The 14098-nt window shown below is 33.5% G+C and overlaps 1 protein-coding gene across 7 annotated transcripts in view; it reads left to right on the top strand.

The window, feature by feature from the left end:
* Positions 1 to 14098, top strand: part of LOC105483267 (ubiquitin protein ligase E3 component n-recognin 3) — a 264963-nt gene that overhangs the window by 174272 nt on the left and 76593 nt on the right. For 4 of the 7 annotated variants that reach the window (XM_011744038.3, XM_011744040.3, XM_011744042.3 and 1 more), the window contains 3 exons: positions 2764 to 2976; positions 4565 to 4701; positions 11098 to 11183. In XM_011744038.3, the coding sequence (XP_011742340.2) occupies positions 2764 to 2976; positions 4565 to 4701; positions 11098 to 11183 (436 nt within the window). Of the gene's footprint in view, positions 1 to 2763; positions 2977 to 4564; positions 4702 to 9652; positions 9785 to 11097; positions 11184 to 14098 lie in introns of those variants that run through there. The other 3 variants (XM_011744041.3, XM_024793250.2, XM_011744044.3) reach the window with 2 other exon arrangements.

Raw genomic sequence — 14098 nt, forward strand, 5'->3', positions numbered from 1 at the left:
AGAGTCTTACTGGAACATCTGCCAGGTGCCAGAACATTTTGATGGAGTAAGGCGCTTGAGTGATGAGAGATGAGACAGAATGAGTAATTAAGGTTTACATTGTAAGGGACCTTCTGGTCCATTTAAAGAATTTGGACTTTATATAGATTCCTTAGAGAAAGCCATTAAAGACTTAAGCAGAAATATAAAATATCCAGAAGAGTCATTGTGACAGTTGTGTAGAAGGGGGATTGCAGAAAAGTAAGAAAGAATGTGGTAGGGGCTTGGACTTACTCATGTCTATGAAAATGGAGAAGAGAATATAGATTTGAAATATATTTAGAAGGACAGTCTTGTGGAGCATGAGGGGGAAGAAGGAATCAAGGTGGGAGGTGATGATGACACTGAAATATTTTGATTGGAAATAACAAAGTCTCAAATTAGACATTAGACCCTAGACGCATTAGGTCATGTAGTGGTATGTTTGGGAGACTACTTAGAGAAATTAGTAAAGGGGACAGAAAGAAGAAAGTAGATGGAAGGATTGATGGGGTTAATTAATTATATATTTGTGATGGGAGATGGGCAGGATATGGAAGGAGTTGCTATGAGGCTCTTCTCTCTGAGATATGAGGTGTAACCTTATGCTCCTAGAGTAAAGGGAACAGGGGTGGGGAAGGTGAGTGACTTGGCAGGTGAGGAGGTGGTTTGAAAAACCACTTTGGGGGCCAGGTACGGTGGCTCATGCCTGTAATTTCAGCACTTTGGGAGGCCGAGGCGTGCTGATCACCTGAGGTCAGTAGTTTGAGATCAGCCTGGCCAACATGGCGAAACCCCATCTGTACTAAAAATACAAAAATTAGTTGGGCATGGTGGCGAGCCCCTGTAATCCCAGCTACTCGGGAGGCTGAGGCAGGAGAATTGCTTAAACCTGGGAGGCGGAGGTTGCAGTGAACTGAGATTGCGCCATTGCACTCCAGCCTGGGCAACAAAAGCAAAACTCCATCTCAAAAAATAAAAAAATAAATAAAAAATAAATAAACAAAAACAGAAAAACCACTCTGGGATTGGATGAGAGAGTGCTTCCTAGGATGTGGAGAAAGTGCCAGGCAGTATGCAGGACAAAGTTGAGGTTGGAAACAGTTTGTAGCAAGAAGGCATTTCATTTTTCTCTGACAACACTCAGTTTGAGTGCAGAATTGGAGAAGGCATACATTGGATTAATTTAGTATGAAGGCTTTGTTTGGTGTGAATGATGAAAGGACACATGGAGGGCAAGTGGGAAGTATTGCCATGAGTTTTTGAAGTGGTAGACAATGGTGTGCAGATGGGATAGGAAAAACCTGATGAACTAGGAGAAAAAGAAGGGAAATAAAGGAGGTGGAAGTTGGTAGTCAGAATATAAGATGTTTAGATTTAATATTTTCAGATCACGAGTAATTTTGAGTTATTACAGGACAAGGATATTGTTATGGTAACAGGTGCTGGAGTAGAGTGAAGGCCAAAACTGTAGGCGCTGATGAGGTTAAGGAGCTGAAGGACTGAGGTATAAGATTGGTTGTATACATATATAGTGAAACTGCATAGGAAGATGCAGGACTTGGAGTGATGAGGAAAACGTATCAAGGTACCAAAGTCTTCAGTGGTTGCGGGCAGTAGGTGGCAGTGAAAAGGAAGGAAAAGGATAGTATTGCTAAATGACATGAGCCACAAATACAAGGGAATGCAAGAGTAATGATCTCGGGCCAGCACCAGAGGGTGCTGAGATGTGAGAGATGTAGGAGGGTGAGTTGAGAGGGTTTCTGGGGGTGCTTCAGTAGAGAACCTAGCTTCAGTTATAGCAAAAAAGAGTATCTAGCATTCTTTAGAATTAAGGCTGCCAGGAAGCTTATCACAGAATGTTCTGTGATCAGGACCATTGCCCCAATTTTTAGCACTCTCTTTTTTGTGTATTTTTAAAACTTAGCTCACAAATCTTCTCTGGGAAGGCTTCTCTGTTGTTGCATTTATCGCACTATAATTTATTTGCCTGATTTTGCTTTTAAATTGTGAGCACCTTAAGAAGGAAAAATGTATCTTAACTCTTTATGCTATCACCTCGCACAGCATTTATCACATAGTAGGAGCTTAGTAAATGTTTGTAGAATTGGATTTAGGAAGATATGTTGTTACATTTTTAAGGACTTAAAAAGTTAATGTCAAAAAGTGAAAAATAGAATTCATAGTTCTCTTAGTCAAAGTACTTGAGATGCAAGATATAATGAAATGAGCACTAACTCAGTTGTCTAATCAGTTGTATTTAGCAGTTAGACACCTTAGAAGTTACTTTTTTGAGGCTTATTTGCTCTCAAAAGCTATTTATCCTAGATCAAGGAACATGAGCATTGGGATAATCTTCCCAGTAGTCAGTTACAGATTATGAAAACAGGGGTGTGGGGTAAGAGGAGGGTGACCCACTTTAATGTGACCTGTTTTTTGAACTATTGTTTATCTTAAATCCACATTTCAGATTAATTGCATAATCACTTGAATGTTTCATACTGAGAGAAGAGTAAGATACTTAAACAGTGTTTTGGTGAGGGCAAGTGTTATGTAATTGCTATGATGTAAGAAGTGATTTGGTGAACTTTAACAGTTAAATGAAGGATTTTGTTTATTTCCTTATGACATATTAGAGATGTCTTTTTTTGTATGGTTTATTAATTTACTATAAAATGGGTGGTATAATTTTTGTTTTCTGTAAATGTGTGTATCATGCATCTGTATGTTTATTTCATCTTTTAGAATGATCAGGTTCTTCAGGGCTTCTCAGTGGACAAAGGAGAATTCACGTGTCCCCTCTGTAGGCAGTTTGCTAACAGTGTTCTTCCATGTTATCCTGGAAGCAATGTGGAAAATAACCCTTGGCAACGTCCTAGCAACAAAAGCATACAAGATCTCATAAAGGAAGTGGAGGAGCTGCAGGGACGACCGGGAGCTTTCCCAGTAAGCATCAGTGTAAGGCATAAATATCCTGGTTAACTCAGCTCTGATTTTCTGCTTTCATTTTCATTCAGTTTATAAATTACTCTGGACTTTTACATATTTAGTAGAAATTGCTTTTAGAGGTTTTGTTCTCTTCTATTTATATTTAAATAAAAGTAATAGAACAAATTATTATCAAAGGCTATACTTCTCTTTAGGCTAAATTCTTAGTTTTAATATACATCTTCGGAGGTCAAGAACCCCTATAGGTTTAGATATAGTTAGGCTCTTTTAAGATGTTGAAGGAGGCCAGTCGTGGTGGCTCAGACCTGTAATCCCAGCACTTTGGGAGGCTGAGGCTGACAGATAACTTAAAGTCAGGAGTTTGAGACCAGCCTGGCCAACATGGCAAAACCCCATCTCTACTAAAAATACAAAAATTAGCCAGGCATGGTGGCGCTGAGGCAGATGGATCACTTAAGGGCAGGAGTTTGAAACCAGCCTGACCAACATGGCAAAACCCCATCTCTACTAGAAATACAAAAATTAGCTGGGTACGGTGGCACACACCTGTAATCCCAGCTACTCGGGAGGCTGAGGCAGGAGAATCGCTTGAACCCCCGAGCCAGAGGTTGCAGTGAGTTGAGATCGCCACTGCACTCCAGCCTGGGCAGCAGAGCGAGACTCCCTTCTCAAAAAAAAAAAAAAAAAAAAAAAAAAAAGGTTGAAGTATTTAAAAGCAAACACACAAGCTATATATACTCTGTGTGTGTGTGTGTATCTCAATATAAAGCACAATTTAATCACTTAAAAATATGCCCATTAGGTATATTAGGATTAAGAAGATATATTTACACAGATATGCACATGTATTTGTGTGTATGTGTATTCGAGAGATAAAATATTGCGTAATTGATTGAACTGTTCATCACAAGTCAGACTACTGTAGCGGGGAACTCATCTTTTATGCCATCCAGTAGGATTTGTTTGTTTTAAATTCTTAAAATATTTCACCTTCATTATAGATTTATTATATGGTCTCTGAGAGAAGTGACAGTTGTGTCTGGTTTATGTAGTAAATTTGTGAAAACTGTGAATATGTGACTTTTGAAATAGAAATGCATACTTTAAACCTAGGTAGAGTCATCTGTCAATTCCCTTTCTCAAGCGAAGACTAATTTTAGAATTTGTGGTCTTTTTTAAATTTTATAAACCCTAATTCTTGTGTGTTTAAAATATGCTTAAACTTATGGGACATTGATATAATTCTTTGAAAAATGAACTTAAATGAAAGTCAGGTTTTTTATAGACATGGAAACTTTGTTCTAACATATTATTTTAATACCATCATCTCATTGGCTTAGAATAATTTATGTGGTTAATTCATAGTTGGATTACAGTGTTACCAGTCACAATGTAGAATTAAAGATCACTGTTTAAGAGAGTATTTTTTGACTGGTTTTATCTTTGTATACTAAATATATTTATAATAGATAATGTTCTATCTGTTTTGACTTTTTAATTTTTATTTCCTATGTTTATATAATAAACATTCTAGTTTTAGACCAGTATTAGAGAAAGTGAATATAAACTTTATATATATGTTTGCATTGTTTTATAGTCAGAAACAAATTTAAGTAAAGAAATGGAATCTGTAATGAAAGATATAAAAAATACCACTCAGAAGAAATATAGAGACTATAGCAAGACCCCGGGCTCACCAGACAATGATTTTCTCTTTATGTACTCTGTTGCTAGGTAGGTATATATAGTATATACTCTTTAGTTTACTTATTATTAATAGTTGATTTTATTATTTAATAAATATTTGTTTTATTTATTTAAAGGTTGCATATTTTTAATATCAGTTGAAATTATGGCTAGTTTTAGTGCCTCCTAGGATAACTATAAGTGTGTAGCTTTCTTTTATTTCCTGAAGAGGTTTTATTTTAATGAAATGTTTGCATATATGTTACTAAGCATTAATAGTACATGGGACAAAAGTATGTTACTAACATTTTGGGACAGATATATACCTTGAAGCATGTATTATATATGAGACCTGTCAAAAAGTGGTAATACTGAGAACTAAAACGTTGTAATATGTTAAACCCTTCGATTTATGGAAAAATAAGAACAGTAAGGAGTAGAAGAGCTTTGTTTTAAATAGAAACTGGAAAGATCTAGCAACAGCCTAAAAGACAGGAGTTTAGAAAAATCAGATAAGGGAGAGGAAGCAAGGGATCAGGCATGTTCTAAACCTCAATTTGTAGTGAGTAAGGGGCTCAAGAAAGCTGTTAGAAGTAAATGTTTCTCATCTTTCAGATTAGGAAGGATTAGTCTAATTGTATGCAATACAGAAGCAGTAGTTCTAAATGGGAATTGTGGAAAACTTGAGTGAAAATGCAGAACCATAAAAGAAGTAAATAGAGGAGAAGCAGACACAACTAAGAACTTGTAAATGCATTCTGCCAAAACTGACTCTGTACATCCTTGAATATCTCTGGAAGTGTACTTCATGTTTTATCTAAGTATTGTAATAGGTAAGATTTAGAGAGATAATGTGACTTGAAGTCATACAGCAAGTTAGTGGCAGAGTAGGATCTCTTGAGTCAAGGTTTAGTGTTTTTTTCAATTTGCTAGCTTCGTTTTTCCTTTCCTATGTTTAGCTTTTATAAGTTGTATTATGTATATAGTTAATCATGGCTATTCTCTCTGGCCCACTCCTGGAACAGAGGGTAACGAAAGAGTAAATGAACTATACATAGCCTTTGGAACCCAGGAGAAGTGGAACCAGACTTAGAAAAATTGCAGCAAGCAAATTAGAGCTCAAGATAAGGAGCATTAGTTGGTCTGAGAATGCAAATACTGGACATGGGTTGATGTAAAAGGATCTAATGGATTGGAAAGTAACTTTGTAGTTTGTATATTCCTAGCCTCTTGTTTATCTAGAATGTTTTTGGGGAAGACATAACAATTTGGTATCTTGTTTCTGAAGAGTTACTAGTTACTACATTCTTGCAATAAAAGATACTTTATGTGAAAACAAAACTGAATATAATTTAACTTTGCCAGGGTGCCAAGGTTTTACAGAACTTCCATATGATACTGTGATTATAACATTGTAGGCGATTGGGTTGAATATGGATCAACTCAGTTCTGCTATACATATTTATACACATACATGATCACAGACCTACACACATTTATGTTGCTCATGTATTTATGCCTTTAATTTTATTAGAGTTGACCTTTTAAGAAAATCTTTATTGAATGGGGATAATCTGTACTTGGAATTTTCCCGTAGTATGATAAATCAAACAATTTGATTTAAATATAATTTAGTGGAAGTTTTAGATCCTCATTTCTTGGTTTAAGTTTATAAGTAACTTAGAGAAAAAAGCTTGCAATAATAATGGGAGACCTTCTGGATCAAGACATTTTGGTTTCTCTATTTTTTAGAGAAGCAGAAACAGATGTCAAATACTTAACTAAGGTGTAGACAGAGAAACAGAGAAAATATACTTCCCCCATCCTTTTCTGAAACTTAATGATAAGCTCTAAAGCAGCAAAACAGTAATTCTGAAAATGAGTGTATATAACACTTTAAAACTTTATTATCCTTTGCTTGGAATTCCCCAAAATATTGCAAAGCTCTTCCAGTGAGGCGACATTCCTTCTCTAAGTTTTACTTAGTCATTACAAAGAAAACAAAGGCTGGGCATGGTGGCTCACACCATAATCTCAGCACTTTGAGAGACCAAGGAGGATTGCTTGAGACCAGGAGTTTGAGACCAGCCTGGACAACATAGTAAAACCCTATCTCTATGAAAAATAATTAAAAAAAAAAAATTAGCTAGGTTTGGTGGCACACATTTGTAGTCCCAGCTACTTGGGAGGCTGAGATGGGTTGATTGCTTGAGCTACAAGAGATGGGAGGTCAAGGCTATAGTGAGCTGTGATCGAGCCACTGCACTTCAACTTGGGCAACAGAGCAAAACCCTGTCTAAAAAATATAAAAAATAAGAGAAACAAATTGACTCAGAAATTTACATGTATTGAAGGAAAAAAGTATATTGTATTCTGTTTAAATAGGTTGTAATTTTCTCAAAACAGGAAACCAGGCTTTTTATGCGTAACATGTAACTTATTTATGCATAACATATAACATTTATTCCTAAAAGGTGAACATTAAAATATTTAGCAATATTTAAACGTTTAAAATATTTAACAATAAACTTACTTTGAATTAAGTTTTGAATTAAATGTAGTGATTTTAAAAGGTATAATTCATTAGAATTTGCACGTTTATTTGTATTTAGTATTAGTAATGTGAGTAGAATATAACCCTCATTTCTTAGAGCTGAATTTCTCCCTGCTGAATAAGTAATTTTGTTTGCTCTTCAGAGAGTTTGAATTTTGGATATTTAGAAGCAAAGTGTTTCTGGTGAGTTTTAGAGTTTTTTGTTTTTTGTTTTTTTTTTGTAAGACAGTACATGTCTTTTGTTTTTAAATTTTATTTGCATGGTGAAGCCTTGGAGAATTTTCTGAGGATATCAGAGAAGAAACTGTTGGAAAATCCATTCAAATTTAAAATAATTGAAAAATTAATCAAAATTATTACATTCAAGTTTTAATGTATTTCCAGAATTTTCATTCTATTGCAAATGTCAGTCATCTAAACAGATAATGGAAAGCTAATTTGGGGGAAGAAAGTTTTCTTTTTTTAATACCAATTCATTATTTTTTTGTTGAAACAATGAATGACATGAATTTCAGTAACTGATTTTTCCAAGGATTTTGGACTCAAATTTCATATAATCAAAAGGTATCGGTGAGTAGTAGGTGGTTTGTATAGAGAAAAATGGAAAGAAAATGAAACGTAAGTAACTGCAGTGTAGGTGGAGAGACATCTTTACATCGTGGTTACTCAATAGAGGCAATGTACCTTCATAGGTTAGTTACTTTGTAAACTAATTCTGTTCAAAATAAAACGATGCTTGCTAAATACCAAATTATGAATCCTTTTAAAAAACAGAAAATTCTTTCCTAAAACAATCCTTTTTTTGGGGCTTGGACGGGGGTCACTACTGGGTGTAAGGGAATGGAAGAGTTAGGAAAAGAAAGAAAATAAACTGCAGGGGCTAAAGAGAATCTTATAATTGGTTACATATCAAAAAAAAGATGTCATTCCCCCCCCCCCCCCCCACACACACACTTCACACTTTTTTTTTTTAAAGCATCTTGCCAGGTACCATTGGGGATTTAGAAGCTATATATGAAATAATCCCTGTTCTCCAGGAATTTACAATTTAGTTGGGGAGATGGAACTAATATAACATCAATCTATATAACAGAATATAATTTGTTTTTAAAAATGTCATATAGAGAAAGTACTGTAGAGCTTCTGAAGGGAAGATGAGCAAATTGAAATATGAAATATGCATAAGGCCTTCTTTCTTGTCCCAGGAAAGCTTCCTGGAGAAGTTAAAACTTGAATTGCCTCTTGTATAATGTAGGCTGTGGTATGGATGAAGATACTGTTTTTTTTTTTTTTTTCCCTGAGAAATTGAGTAACTTGCTCAGCTACTAAGTGGTCTACTCAGGCCTTGAACCTAGATCTCTTTCCAGAAGCTTTGCCTTTTTCACCAAACCAACGTGTGTTTGAGAGTGTGGGGTGTGTAGTGTGTGTACACACATTTGCTTTTCAAATTATGGTCTAAAATAGAAGTTAGTGTGGAATGGGGGGTTGAGAGGACAGCATACTTTGGTCATGCAAAAAGAAGCTGGAGCATAGTTAGAGGGGTTTTTAATACGCATATCTAGGTGGCCACTAGGGTAGGCTTTAAACAGTCTTTCTCATCATTATTTCAGAGGTGGAGATTTTCTCCTTTTTCTTCCAAACTAATTTGAATGTATTTGTGTTAGAAAATACAGAAAAGAGTCTGCTTTTCTTTCACAGCAAAAAGCTCAGAAAATTACCACTCCCAGCATATCTTTAGTTTTACGTCATTCATTGAGGAGGGAAGAAACATAATACTGCTGTGTGAATTTCAGCAGTTGAGGAAATGTGGACATGGGACATATGACCCATTTGTGTGTTCTTTAGCATGTCTCAAAGGACCAGTTTTCACATAAATGAAATAAAAGTTGATATTTAGAGCCATATTGGTTTTTAAAATCCTAGATATTGCTGGATGCAGTGGTGTGCGCCTATTCCTGGCTACTTGGAGGCTGAGGCAGGAGGATTGCTTGAGCACAGGAGTTCAAATACACCCTGGGAAACACAGCAAGACCTCATCTCTCAAAAAAAAAATGTTAAGAAATGTAAAATTGTAGATATTATTCACATTAATCCTTTGGATAGGTAGTTTTTTTATTTTTAATTCAGAAAGAATATTGCATAGGAGATCTTCCAGTCATAATCTGGAATAATTAATTAGATTTTACTAGTTTTTTTCCTAGTATTCTTTGCAATGAAATTCTTAGTAACATGTTTGTCATCCTTTATATTTGGGGATTGAGAAAACAGAATTGTTCTTATATTTAATTTTAATGAATATTTTTGCAAATATGGTGAAATGTTGACATTCTGGTTTTAACATTCATTTGTAAGTATTGTTTGTGTTTCTGGTTAGCTCTCTTAAAAGTAGTATCTAGGAAATCTTAGTTTTTATAAGAGAATATAGCCATTAATTTTTTTCTACAGATTAGGCAACAGAAGATTTGTGAAAACAAAATGTATTGATCTCATTTATATTCCCTTGATGAAGGAACACATGCTGGTCTCCGCTCGCTTTCTGTCCACTAGTATGAAATCCCTGTCCCTGCTTCCTTGCTGGTAGGTTTTTAGAAGTTCAGTGAGCAATGCAAATCGCCTGAAGGGTGGAAAATTCCCTTGTCACACAGATGCCCTTATCAGCAGCAACCAGATGGAGCTCTGAGCTGGAACATTATCAGTGTTAAATTGCTTTTTCTCCCACCCTGAGTAGAGAGGATTAAAGCATTCCTTTAGAAATGGGTGGCAAATGTACAGACTTAGGAATATTAATATTTTTAACAATTTGCATTTATAAGTAAATACATGGAAATATAATCTCAAAACATTCTGTGTTCAAAATACAACCAAACTAGTGCAAAATGTGTTGTTTTAAATAAAATAGGATAATAGTCTTTCATGAATTCACTTGCAAAGAGTAAGCTTGAAACTGCTTTTTCTCTTTTTTTTTTTTTTTTTTTAAGTGGGACAGTATCTCACTATTAGGGTTAAATGCATATCTTGAATATAAACTAGTCTATTCAGTTTTGGTTGTAGAAAATAAAGGTATGTCTAAGTGTATTAATACTGTTGAAGAAAAATACAATTTAAATTCTTTCTCAGAGTTGTCATTTATTTTGGCATAATTGGTTATTTTACTGCTACTGTTTTTGAATAAATCCTTAGATTCTGCATTAGTTTGATTTTTGAAATGTTGATTTATTGATTATTGCTATTTTGTAAGCTAATAATTGCTAAATACCTTGCAATTTCAGATGTATGAACAATATTGATGGTTAGCCATATCAATAGTTACACAGTGTATTTTAATGAAACTAGTTTTAGAAGTCCATAAGAGAGACTGCTGTTAAATTATATGTGGTGTTCTTAGCCATTTCGATATTAGTGATTTTGTTTCTTAATACTGATTTCCAGATACCATCTAACCTCTAATGAATGATAACCATTTCTCTGATAGAAAAATTGGTATGCCCTTGTGTTTTATATGGCAATAACCACCTACACAGTGGCTGATGTTGGAGTACAAATTCTTTCTTCATATTCTTATGAAGGTTTATGAAATATGTTGCAGGTTTTTTTTTTCTTAAGGCCTAGTTTTTAGTATGTGCCAAGAGTTGGGACTTTGCAACAATTACACCATGATGTGTGCAATTTTTTGCAGGTATAAATATGAACATATAAGTAAGGATGGATAAATTGTTCCCTTTTTATTTCTTAATATCAGATAAATACGATTATTATTGATACAACATAAAAACTGCTTTTGCAAAAAAAGTTGAAGAACTTTATTTTTTAGGTTGATTCAGACATGTCAATAAAGCAAATTAGTAAAGACTCTTCAGTTTAGTGACTGAGATATAATGTTTTACTTACAGAACCAATTTAGAACTTGAATTGATTCATCGAGGAGGCAATTTGTGTTCAGGTGGTGCAAGCACAGCTGGCAAAAGGTCTTGTTTAAGTAAGTACTAAATAGTACTAAATTAAAAAAAAATTCTGTCATTTTTGGAAGCATTGACAGGTAAAGTGACATTTTGGTGTATTTCAAATTCTGTCTATGTTATATATGATCTATATAGATAGTGATATGTACTTTAAATGGTTAATCTTGTACTTGGAAGAATCATATGAATATTTAGCTCTTTCTAGATTATGATTACCTAGCAGATAAATGTGATGCTAAGTGACGAGGTTTATACTGTTTCAAAATTTAAGCACTGTATTATTCTCAGCTATAAAAAATTGTCCTTAAACTTTAATTCTCTTAAATAATTTTTACATTGAATTAAGAAAATATTTTTATAAAGACAATATATGTTGCCCACAGATTTATATTATTGCTATTAATGAAGATATTTGTGCTATATTTTGATGTGCATATTAAAATGAATTGAAATTACAGATGTTTGCTTTTATTTATATATATACTTTATGTTATAAAATGAGCATAATTCTGCAATCTTGTTTGTAAGGATATATTTGAGAAAAGTGTAACTTGTAATTTAAGGTAGATTTTTCATAAGCATGGCTTTGATGCTATCATTTTTTAGTCAATGTTTAGGGAATTAAGGTGAATACTAGGAATATTATTATTGAATGTCACCATATAGCTCTGATTATTGGCCCCAGATCACTGGAGTTGAAATATTACCTAATGTGATTGGTGTAGGAAATAAAACTTGTTTAAAACACATAATATCGTCTTTTGAAAAATGAGTATTTTTCTTAAAATACTAAAAAAAGTATTAAAAATTATCAGTACATGTTGGTGTTTTAACAAAAATATGTTATTTCAAAAAATATGTAATTTTGAATTGATTTCAAAGCAGAGGGATGATCAAAAGCACTTTAAAATTTCTAACGTAAAAGCAAATGTATGTGAAATTTTAACTTGGTTATCTTTAAAGTCTTATAAATTGCCTTTTCTTTTGGATTGTCACTTTATTCCTAGAACTTAAGATTTTGGAGGTTATTGTTTGTATTTTTTAACCAAGTATTAGTAAAAATTGACCCCTCTATGCATTCATCTAAACCCTATTTCTGTTCAGTGCTTTACTAGTATGTTTCAAAGGTAGTTGTTGATACATGGGAGTTTTAGTTTCTATCTGTTTGAATTAATAGATATAATAATCATTTTAGTTATATAAATTATTCTTTCTTGTTAATTTGTTATTAATTGATGTTTGGCATTGGCTGATAATATTCCAGAAACCATTGTGTTACAAAGTGTTTACTTTAGTGAATGATTTTCTGTTTTTAAAAATCTACTTAATTTTTTTTCTCTGAGGCACTTAAACTTATTTAGTGGCTTGTAAATAATGAATTTATCCAGATTCCTGAAAATAGTAATAAAATTCTGATGGTAGTCACTTCAATTACCAGAGTCAATTTTGTAATTTAAATTGTTAAATTTATAGTTACTTTCAGATTTTTGCTTATTTTTCCCTTTACTAAATAAGAAATTACACTGTGCCAGTATAGACAAAGTCATGATACAGTTTATCCTAAATATAAGTTAATATGTTTCTTAGTTTTTGTATAATTTATTATTGTTCAATTACTTATTTATCCTAATATTAATAAAAGCAGCCTGTAAGTCATATATATAGAATATGTTGTATATATACAAAATCCCACTATCTTACAAGTGTATGAACTTAGTATTTGTTATTTATTCAAATAAAATTCAAACTTAAATTGTACACCAGGACTCAAATTGATGATGATTCATGGGATCTCAGTGCAAATATCTCATTTTTTTGATCTTCCAGTGCAACTTCAGTGGTATTATAAAAAAAAAAATTCTTTTTTCTAGGGAAAAATCTTCTTGTATTCATATTTTCCTTTTCCCATTGATTGCTCTTTATTACTTTTTGAAAATCTCACTTTTAATGTTTTTTTCTTCCATAATGTTTTTGAGGAGAGTGAGAAAATGCCTCACTGACTAAGCAAATGATAAGGGAACTTTTTTCATTCTAAGAATATCACACTTTTGAAATACTGTTCTGTTACGACTTCTTGATGAAACTGAAAATTTGTCTAGTCAGGAAAACTTCTAATAAATTTTGTCTAGAAAGGATTGTGTCATGCCTGGTATATAATTATGGGGACACACACATACACTCAGTGGGGGAGAAGAGAAGAAGATTGTTCTTTCTACAACAATGAAAGCAGAAAATATTAATGGCCAAATCTCTAGTGAGAAATAAAATTGAAATGGAACAATGCCATTCAACTACATCTTCAGACATTTTTAAATAGTTGAGGGTAGTTAACCAGTGTCAATCAGAGCAAAACGTCAGTCCTAAAAATATGTGTGTGGGAAATTTTCCATAGTAAAAAGCTACTCAAATTAGCTCACATAGCAGCATACTATGGTATTTTAATAATATCCTACGTTTGTAGTTTTAAAGTTTGTAAAGTTCTTTCACATAAATTATTTAATCTTTAGAACAACCATGTGAAATAGGTGTTATCTCTTTTTCATAGAAAAGGAATCTGAAGTTCAGAGTAATTGCCTTGCCAAGTCACACAGCTGGAAAATGTCAGAGCTTGCACTTGAGCCCAGCTCTTCTGACTGTAAATTCAGTTATATAAGACATATCTCCTGCCCTTAAGTGTCCCAAAGGATGCAGAACTTTTAAGACCTTTCACCCATTGGTTTAGTCAAAGACACTCTACTGTACAACATTGCCTTGGGATCTTTCCAGGCCCTTCTGTGCTTACTCTCCTATTTATCTTGTCTATTTTCTTTTATCAGCCTTTCACCATAAATCCTTTGTTCTGAGCCATCTTTTCAGACATTTTTGCAAGTCCTAGTCCTGAGTCCTTCTGCCCTGGATACCAGTTAGTTCTCCTTTATTCCTTGCCAGTTTG

This window comes from Macaca nemestrina, chromosome 11, assembly GCF_043159975.1.
Source record: "Macaca nemestrina isolate mMacNem1 chromosome 11, mMacNem.hap1, whole genome shotgun sequence".
NCBI classification, from domain to species: Eukaryota; Metazoa; Chordata; class Mammalia; order Primates; family Cercopithecidae; genus Macaca; species Macaca nemestrina.